Source organism: Astatotilapia calliptera, chromosome 23 (genome assembly GCF_900246225.1).
Source record: "Astatotilapia calliptera chromosome 23, fAstCal1.2, whole genome shotgun sequence".
Lineage (NCBI taxonomy): Eukaryota > Metazoa > Chordata > Actinopteri > Cichliformes > Cichlidae > Astatotilapia > Astatotilapia calliptera.
Window position 1 is genome coordinate 20,029,292 of NC_039323.1, and position 19,019 is coordinate 20,048,310.

General features: G+C 41.9%; 1 protein-coding gene across 9 annotated transcripts in view; it reads right to left on the minus strand.

Moving 5' to 3' along the window:
• The window catches only part of agap1 (ArfGAP with GTPase domain, ankyrin repeat and PH domain 1), a 179,805-nt gene that overhangs the window by 28,703 nt on the left and 132,083 nt on the right, over positions 1-19,019 (minus strand). For 5 of the 9 annotated variants that reach the window (XM_026158520.1, XM_026158521.1, XM_026158519.1 and 2 more), the window contains 4 exons: positions 16,556-16,724; positions 14,457-14,621; positions 11,367-11,528; positions 3,161-3,238 (listed from right to left, as the gene is read on the minus strand). In XM_026158520.1, the coding sequence (XP_026014305.1) occupies positions 3,161-3,238; positions 11,367-11,528; positions 14,457-14,621; positions 16,556-16,724 (574 nt within the window). The remainder of the gene's footprint in view (positions 1-3,160; positions 3,239-11,366; positions 11,529-14,456; positions 14,622-16,555; positions 16,725-19,019) is intronic. The other 4 variants (XM_026158522.1, XM_026158517.1, XM_026158515.1 and 1 more) reach the window with 3 other exon arrangements.

Consider the following 19,019-nt stretch of genomic DNA (forward strand, 5'->3'; position numbering starts at 1 on the left):
TTAGAAAATTATGAAAAAAAGCAATAGGAATAAAATGACAACATAAATTGGAAAAAGATGATAAAAATCTCTGAACTACAACTAAAATTGCTGTAAAATACAAAGAAATTGCTGTTAGTGTTAGTAAATGTTAATAAATATGTAATATTACTTAAGTGTCATAAAAATAACAAAATGTCCAAAAAATTAACACAAAAAGATGCAAGCAATACAGTGGTCCCTCGCTACAACGCGGCTCACCTTTCACGGCCTCTCTGTTTTGTTGAATTTTTTTGGTGCAATTTTGCATGCTTTTTTTTTTTTTTTTAAACAGCGCATTGTGTTCTGCGTCCTGATAGGCTGTAGACCAACGTCAATCAATCTTGTGTCGTGCCTCCTGTACAGTACAGAATGCGTTCAGCTTGTCAAATTTACATCAATCTCGATCGCTAGCAGTGTGACTCTGAAGTGCTGTACTGTGCGTTTGTAAGTTTTCTCCCCAACAAACACAAGAATTTCGACGAAACGCCATCACCTGCAGGTGCCTTTGGTTTCATTCTATAATACTGGACTTATTTTTCTACAAGTTTTAAACTTTGAGAGTGTTTAGACAACAGAGAAAAGTGTGAAAATGTTCATGCCTGACTGAGAAAAGTGTATAAAGTGTGTAGTGAGGGGTTTTACAGCCTTATACATCTATAATAATTATAAAAAATAAAGTTGGCTACTTTGCAGATTTCACTTATCGTGGGTTATTTTTTAGAACGTAACTCCCGCGATAAACGAGAGACCACTGTATGACTAGAAAGTGTAAAAAGAGACAAGTAAAGTTGATAAATCTTCACAAAAATAATGCTAAGTGTCTAAAAACAAATCAGGAACAAAATATGTCCAAAGCTGTCGCAGAACATGCAGCATGTTGCAGATAAAAGGCCAGATATTTTCCTCAGGAAGTGGAGGAGACCAAATACGGAGCTAAAAGTAAGAAAATGCCAGATTCACATACGTGATGATCGTGTTGATGAGTAACTGCTGCATGTGGAAACAATTTTTAAGAATTTACTTTCCTCAACTTTATTTCAGACTTTTTACAGTAGTAGTTCATTTCACTAAAAATAACTAAAGCTCTTTCATCGCACGTTCATGGGTAACACTGCTGTACGTGATTAAAATAAACCTCCAAGATCATACTGGATCTTCCAAGCACATTGGATTGGGTAATTTCTCATTTTTCTAACTAATTTAAGGACCATTTAGCTGTCAAAGTTACTTTAAACCCCAAACTTTGAAGGCGAAAACAATCAAGCTTATTTTTTGAAGAACTTTCTAGAAAATCGTGTCTTTGTCTTGACAGTTTAATTTGCTCATTCAGATTGGAAATGAAACAAAATGTGACTTTAAGCTATAAAAAGAGATTTTAAATCCTCTGAGGAAATCTTCAAAAAACTCCCCCAATTTCTTTTCTTGCCTTGTTCGGCCTGTGTTTTTCTTTCTCCATTCGCTGCTGCGTGTGTCTAAATGTATGCACGAGAGCACAAACACACACAAACTCGGACGCCGACCACGCCGCACTGTGCGGGTAATTACTGCCACCGCTCTCGGCTACTGTGGGTGACATTCGCGCAGAGAGAGGTGGTGCCGAGGCAATTTGTGAACTCTGACACTGGCAACCTTTAACGGCAGAAAAGAACAAACCAAATATACAGCATTTACAAGACGCAGGGAGGAATGGCGGCAGGAAGAGGGGGAGGAGGTGGGGATTGGCAGAGGGTGGGTTGGTGGGGGGGGGCAGGACATGCATACAAGCCTATCATCCATCCGGGGTGTGAGGTGTTGAGGCTCAGCGGGAGGTGTATGTGTGTTTGAGAGTGGAGGACGGGAGGTGCAATGAGAGGGGAGGCGTGAGGGAGACAAAAGGGGGCCTCGGGAAACACAAATTAAAAGCCTTAAATGTCACCGCACACAGTATTGCTTTGCGACACAGGTCATTACTCCCCATATTATTCGCAGCCTTTTACAACATTAATAACCTGGAAAATATTGCAGCCGATTGTTCAGAAGTCGCTCAGAGAAAGAAATATGTGGCTCTGTGTTTTTATTTTTTTTGCTCTTGAGCAGAAGACGGAGAGGAACCGAACCACAGCACATACTTCATGAAGGAGGAAATCACACCAGAAGATGCTCTGGAACACTATCGCACAAAACGCACATCACATTGTGGTGTATCATCACCTGTACAGCCCATGCTTCCAGGGTGGGGGTGTTTGGTTGGCTGTGTCCTCACAGGTGAGGCAGGTGGGGCAAAGAAATACAGGGGAAGGGAAAGACAGATGCTTTCTCCACTGGACCAAACACAGATGGACACACCGAGAAAGAACTGACTGGATGATTTGCAGCAAAAAGACTCTAAGAACTCTTTAGAGGTGAAACACATCCAAACTGCAGGATGAAAATATCCCTGTGTGGTTTATAAAGTTAGAGAAATATTTTTTTTCCCCATGGACAATACTGCATTACTCTCACATTGATTAAGACATATGAGGTGGTGAAAAAGATTTAAAATGGCAATTCCAACATGTTGTACATGGATATAAAGTGGACGGGAAGGTTAACTATGAGTCCAAGTCGGGCAAACATCCCAAACTGACTATGTGAGTCATAAATCCATAAAATTTACAGCAACATATTTAGTTTCTTTTAAAACTATATCAGGGTTTTTTCAGTTTTTCTTTTTTTTCAGAAGTAACCAATCCATGTTCAGTTTACAGCTCAGCTAGCAGCTCACTTTCAAGTTATGGTCCATGATGAGTGTTAAACTCTGTACTGACCTCAATTTTGGTAAAAAAGAAAAAAAGGTGTATAATTTAATATTACTATATATTATACTACTAATACTATAAATATCACTAATAACTAATTTTCCCTCTTTGATCGAAGTTGATGATTCATTAAAGAATTAGCCTTCATGTTATAAAAGTGTCTCAGTGCTTCTTGCTTAAACATGTAAGTGACTCAAACCCAGTTTCATCATCTTTTTCTGCAAATCACCAACTCATTCATTCCTGGAATCAAAAGCACAAATCTCCAGCACAGGGGACTCCAACCCTGCAGTGGTGGGAGGGTCAGGGTGGAGGTCAGTTGGGGGTCTGTCCGTCCCACCACAGCAGTTTTTTTTTTTTACCTTCTGAGTTCTGCAGACTGTTGGTGTAAATGCTGCGAAGGCTAGAGACGCGATTTAGTTTCCAAGCTTTACGTTTGGCTGCATCCCCCGACGGCAGGAAGAGAGAGAGAAAAGACGGCAGCGAGGAAGGAAACAGGAATAATGTGGGTATGAAGGAAGATCGAATGGGGACCCAAAGGAAGATTGAAGAAGGAATGAAGGAATAACAAAAGCAGGTCAAGCGGGTATGATAGAGGAATGAAGAAGAGATAACAGGCGATCCGAACAGGAACAAAGGAGACAAGGGACAAGAGAAGAGGAATGAATGAGGAATGAAACATGCAGGACCAAAGGAGAGGTGAGGCCAGATTTTAGGAATGAGACAACAAATATAAGACATAGACAGTAAAGGGGAAGAGGGAGAGAAAGAGAGAGACAGGTGTCAAAACCAGCAGTGCAGAGGATGCTATGGAGGGGGTGTGGCTCGGTGCTGAAGTGGGAGGAGCCAATAAGCACAATGAAGGGATGGAAGTCCGTGAAAGATCAACAAAGTACATCTTTAATCCACTACAAATAAAAAAATAGAACTTGGAAAAAATCTAAAGATGTCAATCAAAAAGTTTCTGCTCACATTTATCTGATAAAAAAATAACCAAACTAAAAATATTCATGACACTTTAAACCCACTGAAAGTCAAACAACAAGAGCCTCAAAAAAACCTGCTGTTGAGCTACAACTCAACACTTCCTCGAGATTTTCACATTAAAAGATAACCAAGAAAGTAAGAAAACTTATTTGCGGGCAATTTAGAGCGAAATATCAGTGTGTGATGTGTAAGGTTTGAACTTTTATTTCCTTTTTAGAATTGTGAGCTGCTGGTTGGATAGAATAAAACAAAAGTCAACTTAAACTTTGAAATTGCATTAGACAGTTTTCAGTATAATCTCTTATTTCATAGATATGATTAATTATTTTAATTAATCACCTTTAGCAGAATATAAAGGCAACATTCTTCAAAAAATATGGTCGAAACTGTGATAATGTGATTTTTTTAAGCATTAAATCAAACCTAAGTGCCAACAAATGATGGGACGATAAAAACGCTGAACTTCTGTAGCTCCTTTGTAGCTCTGATTCTTCCACAGGTTTGAGCTCTGTGACCTTTGACCTCTGCAAACTCTGTAATATTCACTCCCCCCTGGGGCTACTGCGAGCATTTGCCACCAAAGCAACATTTGCAGAGGATGAAATACAGCCGCGGCTGACACTTTAATGTTAGTCCGCTTTGTTTTCCTCGATCTGCCACAGGAGGCGAGGCGAGTGACGGATGGAATGAATCAGGGTGGTGTTAAAAAGGTCACAGGTTGGAGCCCCGAGAGCACGAGCAGAGAGGCTGAAGCAGAGACCAGAGTCATGGATCTGAGATAAAAAACAAAAGCTAAAAAATGAATCAAGAGGCAGAAGCAGCTTCATGATATAAGACACCACAAAGTGATGGGACTCAGTTAAAACTGTCACTACACTCCACCTACATGAATATCCAGCCTGTTACTCCAGTATGAGCTTTTTTTTCAAAGCAGGGGGACGTGAAGTGTTTTTCCTCTCAGTCTAACTCAGATATTATTTGCCTCTAAGTCGACTCATGGTTTAAACCATGTTGTGTAGCCTGCTGGATCATCTCCTCAGGGATCAGGGATCTAAGGAGGAACCAGCAGCAAGAGTTTCTCTGGAGCTCGCTGATATCAAAAATCGTACATTAGTGGAAGTTTGTGAAAGCTTGTTGCTTTCTTTTTCCTCATTTTCTCACTTTCTGATGTTATAATGTACACGGTATGAAGGTATGTTATGAATATAGTATAAGTATGTACAGGCTATAGCTGTAGTGAGTGTACAGGCTATGTCGATGTTTAATTTGATCTTTGAACGCTTTGAAGTTTATTTGAACAGTTTGTTACTCTTCATGTTGTATACTGGAGAAAACGTTAAAACATCAGCAGGTCTATCCAGCACTGACGATAGTCTTTGTATTTTGTGCGTCTCATTTAAAAAAATCTTGTAAATGTTTCTCACCAACCTGTCTGAAAAAGCTTAAACATAAGTAAGTAAAGTAAAATTTATTTATATAGCGCTTTTCACAGATAAAAAAAAAAAAAATCACAAAGTGCTTTACAACACAAGAACATGTTTGTGTAAACTATATAAACTTGTGTCAGAGGGAGAGAGACTAAAACAAAGTGACTGACAGGTAACTGCAGGACCACCTGGTCTTTCCTCCACAGAGGCCCTCTTTGTTTCCCTTCTGTTTGACCCTCTCTGACCCTATTTGACCTGTGACGGAGGGCGGAGCCCACCTTCCTGATTAAGCTGCGACTTTAAAGGAATTCAAGGCCTTGATGAAGCAGTCAGAGAGCGGCGTGCTGCAGGTGCACCGACCACCTGACAACAATGAGGTGAAGCTCTTCAGCTGAGACACCGTCACACACGAATGTGATCTGAGAGGCGCGCACACAACTTAAACATCAGCTGTGAGCAGCTTTCCGTGTGAGGAATCAAAGCCACCGTTTCTCAACTTAAACTTCAGGAATGTGGCCACAGATTCAGCTTCAAACTTTTGAAGCTGAACGAAAGAGACTGAGGTCAACTTTCAAAGCTCAAATGGCAGCCCGGTGTCGAGGCTGCAGATCCACTCATGCTCTCATTATGAGGATGGCCAACTGCCATGACCAGTTGGGGGTGAGGAGAAGAAGATTGGTCAAAGACATGGTGTGGAAGAGAGCCAGAGATTAATAATAACTAATAATTAAATGCTGAGAGGTGTATAAACACATATTGAGTGAAAAAGGTGACTGAAGAAGAAATACTTCACACATCATAGGAATCCCCCAGAAGCCTAGACCTATTACAGCATAATTAAGGGAGGATTCAGGGTCACCTGATCAAACCCTAACTATATGCTTTAGCAAAAAGGAAAGTTTTAAGCCTAATTTAAAAGTAGAGATAGTGTGCGTCTCCTGAATCCAAACTGGAAGCTGGTTCCAAAGAAGAGGGGCCTGAAAACTGAAGGCTCTGCCTCCCATTCTTTTCCCATTCCCCCCACACTTTTAAATACTCTAGGAACAACAAGTAGGCCTGCAATGTGAGAGTGAAGCACTCTATTGGGGTCACACAGTACTATGAAGTCATTAAGATAAGATGAGCCCTGATTATTCAAGACCTTGTGTGTGAGGAGCTTTATGTATGTAAGACATTCTTGCATTTTAACAAATTGCTGTGTGTTATCTGACTTCATGGCTAGAAGTTGGGTGTCATCTGCATAGCAGTGAAAATGTGTGCTATGCCTAAGGGAAGCATGTATAATGTAGAGAACTAACTCAAAGACCACCACAAGTAAAAATGAAGAGCTACATTTGAGCTAAAATTTTCAGAATAAAAGTTAAAACCAAAATAAGTCAAAAAATGCCTATAAACTTGACAAACCAAGGATAGAACTAACAAAACTAAGAATGTTTAAAGCTGAAGGCTAAAAGAAGTAATTCGCAATTAACCCCGGTGAAACACATTAAATTGAACTAATCAAACTAGAACGAAACCAAAAAAAACCCCACATATCCAAAAAAATTAAATAAAAAAATCAATAGATGAACAAGAACTCTACCAAAGACAATAAGCCAAAACCAAGTCTGAATCAAAAAAGCATTGTGAAGAACAAAACAAAACAAAGTACTGCTAATGAGCAAGAACGGCACAAAAGAAGTCGTAGTTTGATCCAAAAATCCAAAATATCAGAGTAGAAACACCGACGTGAACTTGGTAAGTCCTTGTCAGTACACCTATAAAACCAACAAAACCAAGACCAAGTTAAAACAGAAAACTGAAACAACTATCACAAATCCTAACCCAATAAACTATGAATGCATTAATTAAACTAAACTAGATCAAATGCTACACACTAAAAAAATGCCCTTAAAAATCAAGATAAGTGAAAATCAAAACCCATTCATGGGTTTATCCCATCCTATCCCATGGGTTTAGTCCAAATGTAAGCGTGACAGAAGTCAGAATCAATGGATGAACCAGAAGTACACCAAAGATGACACGCAAGAATACCTTTAAAAAACATCTTCATGAATCTGACAAGTCCCAGTCAATACACCAATAAAACCAAGACCTGGTCAAAACAGAAAACTGAAATGCATCAGAACGAACGGTAGTAAAACATCCTCATGAGCCATGAAGTCCAAATCCAGGTGAATACGGTGGAGCTGCAGGTCAGTGAGTCATTAAAAAGTCACGCACATTAGTCTGGCCAGAGGTCACAAAAAGCCCCATCTGAAACAAAAGATACTGGTGGGTAGAAGTATCACCATCACCACCAGGAACTTCCACTGGTGCAGCAAACTAAGGGTGAGAATCTCCGAGTGTGTGTGTTGGTGTGGTCCTACCTGGGGGAGCTCGGCCGCAGAGGGCGGTTCCCCCTCATGAATTACGCCAGGCCTCGCTCTGACATGAAGATACTTCACCCGCCCGCCCGGCGTGACAGGCGGTGAGCCAGCGGCCGGCTGAGCACGCTCAGTGCTTAATGGCTAAATTGGGAAGACTGTTACTAATCGCTTATTGAATAATGAAAGTGACACAGCTGATAAAAGATTTCAATACACTGGATTATTTATAATATTTCACTTAAGCCTCTCTGGCTGACTAATGTGGGGGCGAGATGAGGGAGTCGGGAAGCGTCTGATAACGAGTGGCGGTCAGAGGAAGTGATAATAAAACGCTTGCAGAGGGGGAAAAAAGGAGGAGGAGGAGTAAAGCATAAGGAAAACAGAGTGAAGGAGGAATGAAACAGATGAGACAAAACAACGAGGAACAAGATTAGAGGAGAAGATGGAAATGAGGACAAGAACCAGGAGGGGAGACTGAAAACGAAAAAGGAAGCATTGAGGGTGGATGTGAGGAAATAAAGGAAAATAAAGGGATGGAAATGAGCAGAGATGAAGGCAGATGCAGCGTCAATCTGTCACTCAGACAGCCACTTGTCCTGTCAGCTGCTTGATACCTCACTGATGGAGGGACGAACATTACACATCTGCTGCTGCGCCACATCTGTTCAACGAGCTACTGTGTGTGTGTGTGTGTGTGTGTGTGAGATAAAAGATCTCGATAATTATCACAAAAACATCAATAATGGTGATAAACTGAGGAGGAATTTAGGATGGAATCAGCCAATCAGGATACAGCAGCGGGCGGAGGTCATAGATGTGTGGTGCAGAAACAGAACAGAAAGAAACACACAGGTTGATGTTTAGCAGATCTTTCTAATGTATATATTTAAGTTTAATTTGTGGTTTTTATTCATGAATGAATCCATATTTTATTCTTTTTTTTCCTTTACGCCAGCCACTTTATTAATACTAAGAATTTTCTTCTGCTGTGTTTAGTGTGAAACACTTGATATGACGCTGCTAAACAAATTAATATTGGATCCAGTCTCTCAGCAGAAACGATCAGCAACAACCCATTAAACCACAATGTAAAAGGCTTACTTTAGAGTTTTCTTGCATTCAGTTTCCTTGATCAATAAAGAAGACGTATTATTGTTCTTCTTGTCATGAACATAATACTACAGTATATAATATATATATTAAGGATGGCCCAAGTTTCAGATACTGACGTATACAAAGAAAGTCTGTGAGAAAAAGAAAGTGGGCTCGTTTCAGAGTAGAATCAAACTCCAAGGCTTAAAAGTAAAGTACAAAAACCTGCAGTTCCTCTAATGTCCACTTGAGGCCGCCTCCAAAAGTGAATCAGTCTCACATTATAAGATGTCCACATGTTCACAGCAGAATTAAGCATGTTTACAGCCTGCTACAAAAATTGTTTGGGGTTCTATGGCTACATTCCTCCTTCACAATAACTGGATGGTGAATTTTTAAAATAATTTACCGGTTTTAATTGTATTAAGGCTTAAAGTTTGAAAGGTGCAATGCCACTTTGACTGACAGGTGTATAGCAACACATGTGGCTACAACTGCTGAACGGTCCCTGAATGGGACTCAAGCTAATTCAGTTGTTCTACAGACTATTATAAACAAAAGAAAAAATAACACCCCCCCCCACAATAAATCAAAAATCTTTAAACATAATAACAAATTTCAACATCGAATCTAACCCAAGTCCAAACATTCATAAGGAATTGCTCCTCTAACTGTCCAACAATGATCGCCAAATGGCGGATGTCTCCATGCACTTAAATGATGCCAACCTGTCATATAAGCATATATAGAAGCATATACAAAATTAGCCATTAGTTAGTAACCAGGTCTCTAATTGGCTTTTTGTAACTGTCTTTAAGATTTGTTCTGATCAACTTTAGCTTCATCAGGTTATCTGCAGCTGAATTATTACCAAAGACAATGTTTTTCATGTTTAATGTCTGCAGTATTAATATGAAAGCAGGTTTTTCAGCTGTTGTTGGATTCACTAATATGGAGTTACTGCTGTGCATGTACACACTCATTGATCCACAGACTTTACAGAGAAGAGGAAGACCAAACAGGGTGAAGAGATGAAGGGCTGAGAGAATGACAGGATGGAGAGATCCTTTCCTCATTGAGGAGGTCGAAAATCTCAGACAATCACATGACTGCGTTTCCCAGCCTAGGTCCCAAATAATCTACTAATGTCACTATGAACAAAGGTTCAGGGTTTTCTTATACACTCAACAAAAATATAAACGCAACACCTTTGTTACTGCTCCCATTCCCCATGGGATGGACGTAGAGACCTAAAATTCATTCCAGATACACAATATAACCATCCCTCCCAAACAGTGGTCACAAATCAGTCCAAATGTGTGGTAGTGGGCACATCTGCTATATTGAGATAATCCATCCCACCTCACAGGTGTGCCACATCAGGATGCTGATCTGACATCATGAGTAGTGCACAGGTGTACCTCAGACTGCCCACAACAAAAGGCCACCCTGGAATGTGCAGTTTTTTGCGCTATTGGGGGTCTGGGGACCCAGAACCGGTCAGTATCTGGTGTGACCACCATTTGCCTCATGCAGTGCAACACATCGTCGCATGGAGTCTATCAGATTGCCAATTGTGGCCTGTGGAATGTTGGTCCACTCCACTTCAATGGCTGTGCGAGGTTGTTGGATATTCGTGGGAACTGGTACACACTGTCGTATACACCGGTCAAGCACATCCCGAACATGCTCAATGGGTGACATGTCCGGTGAGTATGCTGGCCATGCAAGAACTGGGACATTCTCAGCTGCCATCTGCCCTGAACAATGTGAACCATGATTCATCCGTGAAGCGCACACCTCTCCAACGTGCCAGACGCCATCGAATGTGAGCATTTGCCCACACAAGTCTGTTACGGCGACGAGCTGGAGTCAGGTCAAGACCCCGATGAGGATGACGGGCATGCAGTTGAGCGTCCCTGAGACGGTTTCTGACAGTTTGTGCAGAAATTGTTTGGTTGTGCAAACCAATTGTTCCAGCAGCTGTCTGGGTGGCTGGTCTCAGACGATCTTGGAGGTGAACCTGCTGGATGTGGAGGTCCTGGGCTGGTGTGGTTACACGAGGTCTGCGGTTGTGAGGCCGGTTGGATGTGCTGCCATATTCTCTGAAACGCCTGTGGAGACGGCTTATGGTTGAGAAATGAACATTCAATGCACGGGCGACAGATCTGGTTGACATTCCTGCTGTCAGCATGCCAATTGCACGCTCCCTCATTGCTTGTGGCATCTGTGGCATTTTGCTGTGAGACAAAACTGCACATTCCAGGGTGGCCTTTTGTTGTGGGCAGTCTGAGGTACACCTGTGCACTACTCATGATGTCAGATCAGCATCCTGATGTGGCACACCTGTGAGGTGGGATGGATTATCTCAATATGGCAGATGTGCCCACTACCACACATTTGGACTGATTTGTGACCCCTGTTTGGGAGGGATGGTTATATTGTGTATCTGGAATGAATTTTAGGTCTCTACGTCCATCCCATGGGGAATGGGAGCAGTAACAAAGGTGTTGCGTTTATATTTTTGTTGAGTGTAGCATCAATACACAAACTTTACAAAGATAGTGGGATTTAAGATTTGAAAACTAGAAAATAAAGGTCGCGTCAGTTTTAAAGATGATGTTTTCATTTGTATTTTTTTAAAGAACTAGGCGGGGAAAGTGCGAGGCGAGGGGGAGGGGAGATGGCGTTACCTTCCGCAGTACCAGAGAGGCCGTCGGCTTTGAAGTTACTGGTGCTCTTCTTCCGCCGGTGCTTCTTGCGGTTGGCGTGCGGCGATGGCGGCGGCTCCATCTTTGGACTGGTGGTGCTGGAGATGCTGGGACTGGAGCAGACGGAGTCTCCCAGGCCTGTGTCTGCAAATTTAACCAAATAAAATCACAAATAGAACTCTACACTGTTGCCATACTGCTCACAAGTGATCAATGGGCTTCTCTCACTATAATACTGCAGGATCTTTACCCATCAGTAAAATAACTGTTGCTGTAGACTGATGCCAAATATAACTAAACAGAACTACTTGGGGGGTTTTGCTTTCTAAAGACCAAAGAGCTTTTTGGTGGGTGGAGGATAGGTCGAGGCACACATCTTTTTCTGCAGTGTCTTAAAAGGGGAAGTTTATGGTTGTGGAGAAAAACATTCAGAGATAATTTGAGATAGTTGTAAGTTTAATACACAAGTGGCCTTTCTTGTTTTATCTGCTGAGAACTTTGGACAGGTTTTAAGCTGGTTCTGGATTAAGTTTTTGACTAGTTTCATTTTGGTTTGACCTCAGCGTTTTTTGGTTTTTTTAAACCTTTAACATCTTCGAGGGCTTGTCACAGTTCTCTAAATTAGTCTCAGGGTCTTGGTTCCTTCATGTTACACCAGACTTATTTCTTACACTTCATAATGGGATTATTGGGACTTTCTTTTAAACTGGTTTAAAACTGCTTTCAAAATAAATTTTCCATTGGGTTAACTTAGGTTTGGGTATGATTTTAAATTTGGTTTGGTACTGGTTTGGAAGAACTTACAAGTTTTCTGATTTCGTTTTTGAGTACCCTAAAAAAGCTTTTGCGGTTGCTATTTTTAATAACTTCTGGGTTAGTTGTGAGCCTAATTTTGGACTCTGGACCTGGCTTTGTAGTTGACTTACAGGTTATGGAGGAATTGCTTCATCAGTGGGATTAAACTGGAGTCTTTTGTCTCTTCCTGTAATTTCACACTGCTGATATTGCGATCAGGATTGTGTGAAGTCCAGGCCATCAGATACAGGACTCCCTGCTCTTCATTCTGACTCTGGCTTCAGCTCTTGATCCTGCTGCACAGTTACCTTTGATACTTCACTAATGACCTTAATATGCATGGTGGCAAAACTCTTTGGCACAGAACAGAAGCTGAGTAAATCTGAGCGCAAAACCTCACACCTCGACTGCTCTATTTTATAAGCAGAACAGTAAATGTATAAATATGTATATATAATATCCGGAATCACCACTGACGGGGTCCAAATGGATTAAAGTAAACTATACTGAATCCCGTTCCGGTCGACATGCAGGCTCAGACCTGTGGGCGAGCGAGGCTATCAGCACAGTGAGTGGAGTCTCTCTCTCTCTGCCCTCCACTCTTCACGCCGGCTGCTGACAGCTGTGACTAGCGGCGGAATAAAATAACATTCAGCTTCCATCAATATCACGGCGCGGCGGCCACACTGACACGGGCGCGGTGTGTATCTGTGTGTGCAGATGGAAACACGTGTGCACACCACACACACACACACACACAAACGTATCTTGTCGAGCGCTTGCTGGCCGGCGCATCCCCGAACGGCAGACAGCCCCAAGGACGGCCATAACTTATTTTACAATCGTTTAGTCTCAGCTCAAGTGGAAAATGTGACAACTTATCTCTGCTGACAAGATGCCATCCCCGAGCGCGCAATTAACCGCCGTGGATTAACGGCCCTCCCATCTGCAAGCCGCGCTCCATCCACGTCAAACCCCACCACCGCTGCCCCCACCCCCACAACCACCTCATCCTGCTGCACTCTCTCTCAGTCCAAACTCTGATTGTTTTTCTGTGGTGTATTTTCTCTCATCAACAGTTTAAACACCAGCTGCTCAGACCACACAAACCACCACAGAAGAAGAAGCAGCTGGTCCAAAGACTACAAACTTTTCTTTGTTTTATGCTCCAGAAGGTGGCGGCAAAGCACCTGTGAGCCTAATAAACCTCAAAGAAGAAGCAGAAACTGAATTTTTTTCATGAGTTTAATCTTAATTTTAGTATTTATTTATTGCAGAATTTTATTTATTTTTGCATCTTTGCACTGTTTAATACAAATGTTTTAAGCAGTTTTGTAGTTATTATTAACTCTGACAGTTGATCTATGGAGGGCAGACCCCACCTAATAAAATATAAACAGGAGTATTTCGGAAATGATTGAATCTGCAGTATTTCCTCCTATTTATTTAACATGCTCAGTTTATTTACTTCTGTTTTTAATTTCCTGTCTGTATTTTTAAGATGTTATATTACTACTTATCTTTTCATTAGCTTATTTAATATGTAATATCTTTGTTTTTCTCATTTTTTTCTTCTCTATAATTATTTCCTATCATTTTGGCCTCGACACTGCTTGAGAACTGAGTGATGAGTTAACACATGTAAGTCTTGACTACTCGTTTGTCCCAATTATTTTTTTAGATTTCAGATATTGCTGTAAGATCTGTAACATTTCTCAGATCTCTGACAAAAGAATTCATGACTTCATCACCATTTTTAAGGTTAATTAATATCTTACTCTTGCATAAAGTACCTTTTAAGGATCCACAGGGACCTTAAAGGAGTGCCCTTACACCTATAGAAACTGTGTGTTTGTGTTGCCCCTGGGAGCCCATTGAGAGCGTTTCACAGCTTTAAACGTTATTTGAGGAAGGCTGGAGGCCCCAAAGAAGGAGCTGCCACTCAAGCTTAACATCAGGCTCATACACAGCCTGACAGCTGTCAGTCTCAGCTTCCTGCTCTGTGTGTGTGTTTGGTTAATACTGGCGCTTTAAGTCCTACACACCTATACACACACACAGACACACACACCAACATACACACACAGACAGTCCATTAGCTTGACAAACAGTTAAGGCAGTATTAGAGGTCTGGCAGCTGGATCAATGGGAGACAAATGATAGTCCCCCTCGCGTAGCTCCACGCTGGGGCCTTCAGTCCCATCTGTGTAGCTTCTCGTGTGACCTGCGGTTTAACTCAGGATCACATGACTCTGCGTGAGCGTGCCGGTCACTGACCTGTGCTGACTCCAGAGTTGGCGATGACGGTGGCCTCGGTCCACTGATCGGCGCTGGAGACGGAGTACGAGCGCTGGTGCATCCCCTCCGTGCCGCGGCTGTTGAAGGACACCAAGCTGACGCCGCTCGCCATCTGCGACACCGACGAGCTGCTAGTCACCGAGCCTGAAACACAAAGTGGAGACGTCAATGCGGCATATAAGGAAGATTCAGATACCTGCAGTGTTCACTTATCACTCATAACTTCTGTGAGAAAAGCTGCGTTAGCTTCTCTTTAAGAAACCTCCTTCCTAACAGCTCTCTTTCCTCTGATTGGACAATGACAGGAAGCCTGACGATAGCACCATACACTGAATATACAAAGATGGACATAGCTGTCCTTTGGTTTGTGGACTCCATCACTGGAGGAAGGTGAGTTTTTGGATTGAATTTGTCACGCTCCCCTCTACAGGCTGGGAGCAGTAACTACGGGCTCCATGTACAGTTAGCTCGGCATTCTGATCATTTTAACCAGCTGACTGAAGAAAACTGACACTTGAGCATGTTTCTTATGACCAGAGAATCACATTTAAAGCCCGTGCTGCTATTTAAGCTTCAAACGTCCCGAGCGTGGCACAGATCATCTGCAGACCTGCTCTTCCTTCCTTGGCGTGCACGCACACTCTCATTTACTTCACACAGAAACACGAGGGAGCCATAAAAGGCAGCCTCTCACGAGCCGGCTGCTTAAATCAAACCCTCGAGTCGGTGAGAGGCTGTGTGGTCCAGCAGCAGGGTGAGTCACCCCCACCCTCCTCCTCCTCATTCTCTCATTACAGCTCATTTCTTGGTGCTGGCTGAATGGAGCCAGGACTCTGATGGCATTAATATTCATGACAATAATTAGTACATGGAGTACAGCTCACTGAATATTCATGCTATTAGCTCGGGCCTCCTGCACGCGCGCATGTGTGTGTGTGTTTGTGTGTGAGAGAGAGATTTAAGCCTCATAAGCGCTGCTTTTATGTGTGTGTGTGTGTGTGTGACATGCAGGATTACGCTCTACCTTTTGTTTTACGACGTCTTCCTTCAGGTGATAAGACACGTTTGCTTCGAGGCTGAACTGCAGATTTTTCCCCTCCTCCTTTCAATCAATCTTTATTGACGCAGAACGAACAAAACAACGCTCGTGTTTATGATGTCAGAGCGAGAGTGGCGATTAGAAGCACAATTAGGAAACAAGTGTGTTGATGACGGGCTAATCGCTGCTGAGTGGAGGCGAGACTTCATGTTCACTCCTTTATGTTTTCATATTTCAGCTCATTTTTATTACATCATTTCAATAACGCTGATTCAGTTTTTCCGTTATTTAACACAACGCTTTTACCTCCAAACACGTTGTTGGTTTCTACGTGTGAATGCTGACAGTTACATTTAAGCCTTTCAAAGACACTTTTAGAAAATAAATGCAAATTTCTTTTTCTTTATGTTAGTTTGTCTCAATAGAAATCTCAGTTTTAATCATTCTCCCAATAACAGTAGGAGAAATGTGAAAACCTATTGTTGTTATGGTATCATTTTACAAGAAATAGAAGATTTGGATGTTTAAAATAAAATGAGACATCTAAAAGCATGAACATGGAGTTTAAACAGGTATCTTACTTAATTACAGTGATTAATAATAATTTCACAAATTAACCATTAAACCTGGATATCCACATGAAAATTGACATAAAGACTCGTTACTTTAAACTATAACAAATGGACTTCCTGATTGGATGTTTGATAGCAGGAGTGAATATTTTTGAAAACGTAAGTTGCAATAAACTAAATAGAAAACTTTTATTTAGATTTAAATGCATCCTGGTAAATTCCTTATAAGTAATTATGGCTTTTGTTTTGAAAAATTAGATACGTTAGAGCATGCACTTCTAGATGATGAATTCTGATTATTGTAAACGGGTGTTCAGCAGTAAAAAAAAAAAAGTTGAATTTCAGGTAAATCATTGCCGTCCAATCACAGAGGAGGAGGGGTGTGACAAAGATCTCCCTTATACCTATGGCTGAAAGGTTTGAAGGACTGATACAGACGCTCTCAGGTGTCAGTTTGCAGGCCTCACCTGAAGTCTGTCCGAGCTGCAGGCTGCTCATGTCCTTCGTCAGGCCGTTGGTTTTGGGGCTCGGCATGGCGGCGCAGGTGGATACGGCGCGCGGTGGCCTCTTCCCCGGGACCTTCACCGTGGTCCTGAGCAGGTCGATTTCCTTCCCGTGGACGTTCTGCATGTAGTCCTGACAAACAGAAGGCAGCATTCAAACTTTGTGTTGAAGTCCCGTAATCTTTAAACCTACATGAATCTCAAACCCATTTTTATTCGTACGAGTATTCAGACATTTTACAACCGTTTAAACCAGAGAAAGCATTTTAAAAATGTAATTACATGCAATCATTGACCAAGCAGGCCCACTGACAGCAAACAAACACATGGGACAACACTTAGAGCACAAAACACAAAGCAAGTAAAATGAAGTGTGCGTGTAAGCGATCTCATCAACACGAGTGGGATTATTTGGGATAATAAACCTCCCAAATCCGTCAAACATACAATGAAAACAAAGCAACACTAATCCCTTAAAGCGGCACTGAAGTGGCCCAACACTCGGACTCTGATTGGCTCTGCCCGTTCGCCAATGTGCCTGAAACAAGAGCGACCACTGTCAGGGGCCTCGGCAGCCCCCCTAGCGAGGAGCCCCCCTCCGGTCCAGACCGGATGGATCAGACAAGAAGTGGTGTTTAATGACGAACGAGAGGCGCTTGTTAAATCCACCCCCACCTCTCTGACGGTGGCAGAGAATCAGTGGTGACCCAAGAGAAGCACGGCACCTTGGGAGGTCGGCCTCCTCTTCAGGATCAAGGTGGTGATGAGAAACAAAGCTTGTGGATTAAAAAGAGAGTCTGATATATATATTTTTAAGACATAGAGAAGGGAAATAAGTGTTGGTTTGGAGAAGAAGGCTATTACAAGTATATATTTTTTTCTATCTGAAGAAAAAATAATTATTTCACATTCTTAACCATTACAAAGAACTATCTAATGGATCCAGATGTTCCATAGCAGGACAATGAGTCGAGAACATCCAGCCAGTGAACCTCTACAAATTTAAAAATGTGTATAAAACCAAGCCCCAACTATAAAACAGGACAAAACAAGTCTAGATCAACCCAAAGCGATTCCCAATCCAAGCTAATAAATGAGTCTAAATGTAGGTCAAAACAGCCACAAAAATGGTTCAAAGCAAACTTTATAAAACCAGTTTAAAATATGTCCAAACCAATCAAGGTCAAAACCAGACAAAAGCAAAGCAATAAAAGCCAAAACAAACTATTTAAAACTAAGATAAAACCAAAGGGAAACACCGAACCTAAAAACACTCCAAAGACGTACCCAAAGCCAAGTACAAAACCAAGTGGGAGTTTGTCTAAATAGTGTCCAAAAACATAACCCAAAATCAGTCCAACGTAACGACTGAAATCCAACCTCAGAGCAGATACCTGATCTAAGCAACATGAAGTTATTTTGATTTATCTGAAAAAAAGAAAAACTGAGCCACAACTTCCTGCATCGCCTCCTTTTCACTATTTATGAATGTCGAAAAATTGTAATAAGCCATAAGACGATAACCTGTTCCAGTGTATTCTGGCAAATACCAAACCCTCTTTCACTTTCCACTTGGATTCCTCACCTAAACTCAACCAAAGCTTGACACCAACTAATAAAGTTTCTTTTTTTTCCCCATTTTTGTCAATGTTGTGTTCATCTCTGACACACTACAGCTTTCATTAGAGCTGCGCTGCTCTATACAGTTGAAGTAATTACTGTTAAATGCAAACTGTTCGTGGCATTATTTCAGAAAGCATCCTCGGTTTGCTGTTATTGCACAGACTTGGATAATAATGCACACATTTATAACACACGCACACTCTTTCAGTGTTTCCCGCCTCCCTCTGGCAGCTCGGCTGACAAAAGGCCAATTCAAAGCCAAGTGCTCTCGACGGTGTCTTAACAAGCCACTGGAGAGCCCTCGAGCCAGGGGCCCGCTGGGTAAACCCTCCACACCCACACAAATGCGCACACACTCACATACACACCCCTCCGACAGATTGACCGAGGTAATTGAGTCTCCATTTGCATCTGAGAGCTTTCATCATCGGCCCGATCGTCCACACCACGCAGCGGCGTCCAGGACGGATGTGTGTATCGACCAAACAAACCGACAGCAGGTGGTGACGAGTGTGTGTGTGTGTGAGAGAGGACGAGAACATGTTGTCAGCTTATGAACGCGGAAGAAAGAAAGTGTATTTAAGAGTGTGTGTGTGTTTGCGTGCAGTCAGTATAAATGGACGCATTAACGGCAGCATCAGTGTGAAAAATGCAACATGAACTGAGAGCTGGATACTGCTGACGCCAAAGGAAACATGAATCCATAAAGAGCGAACTACTTCACAACACGATCGATGGGTAAACAGACGACAGCAGATAAAGGAGAAGAAGAAGAAGCTCTGCGATCAGACTGAAAATGTGGAGA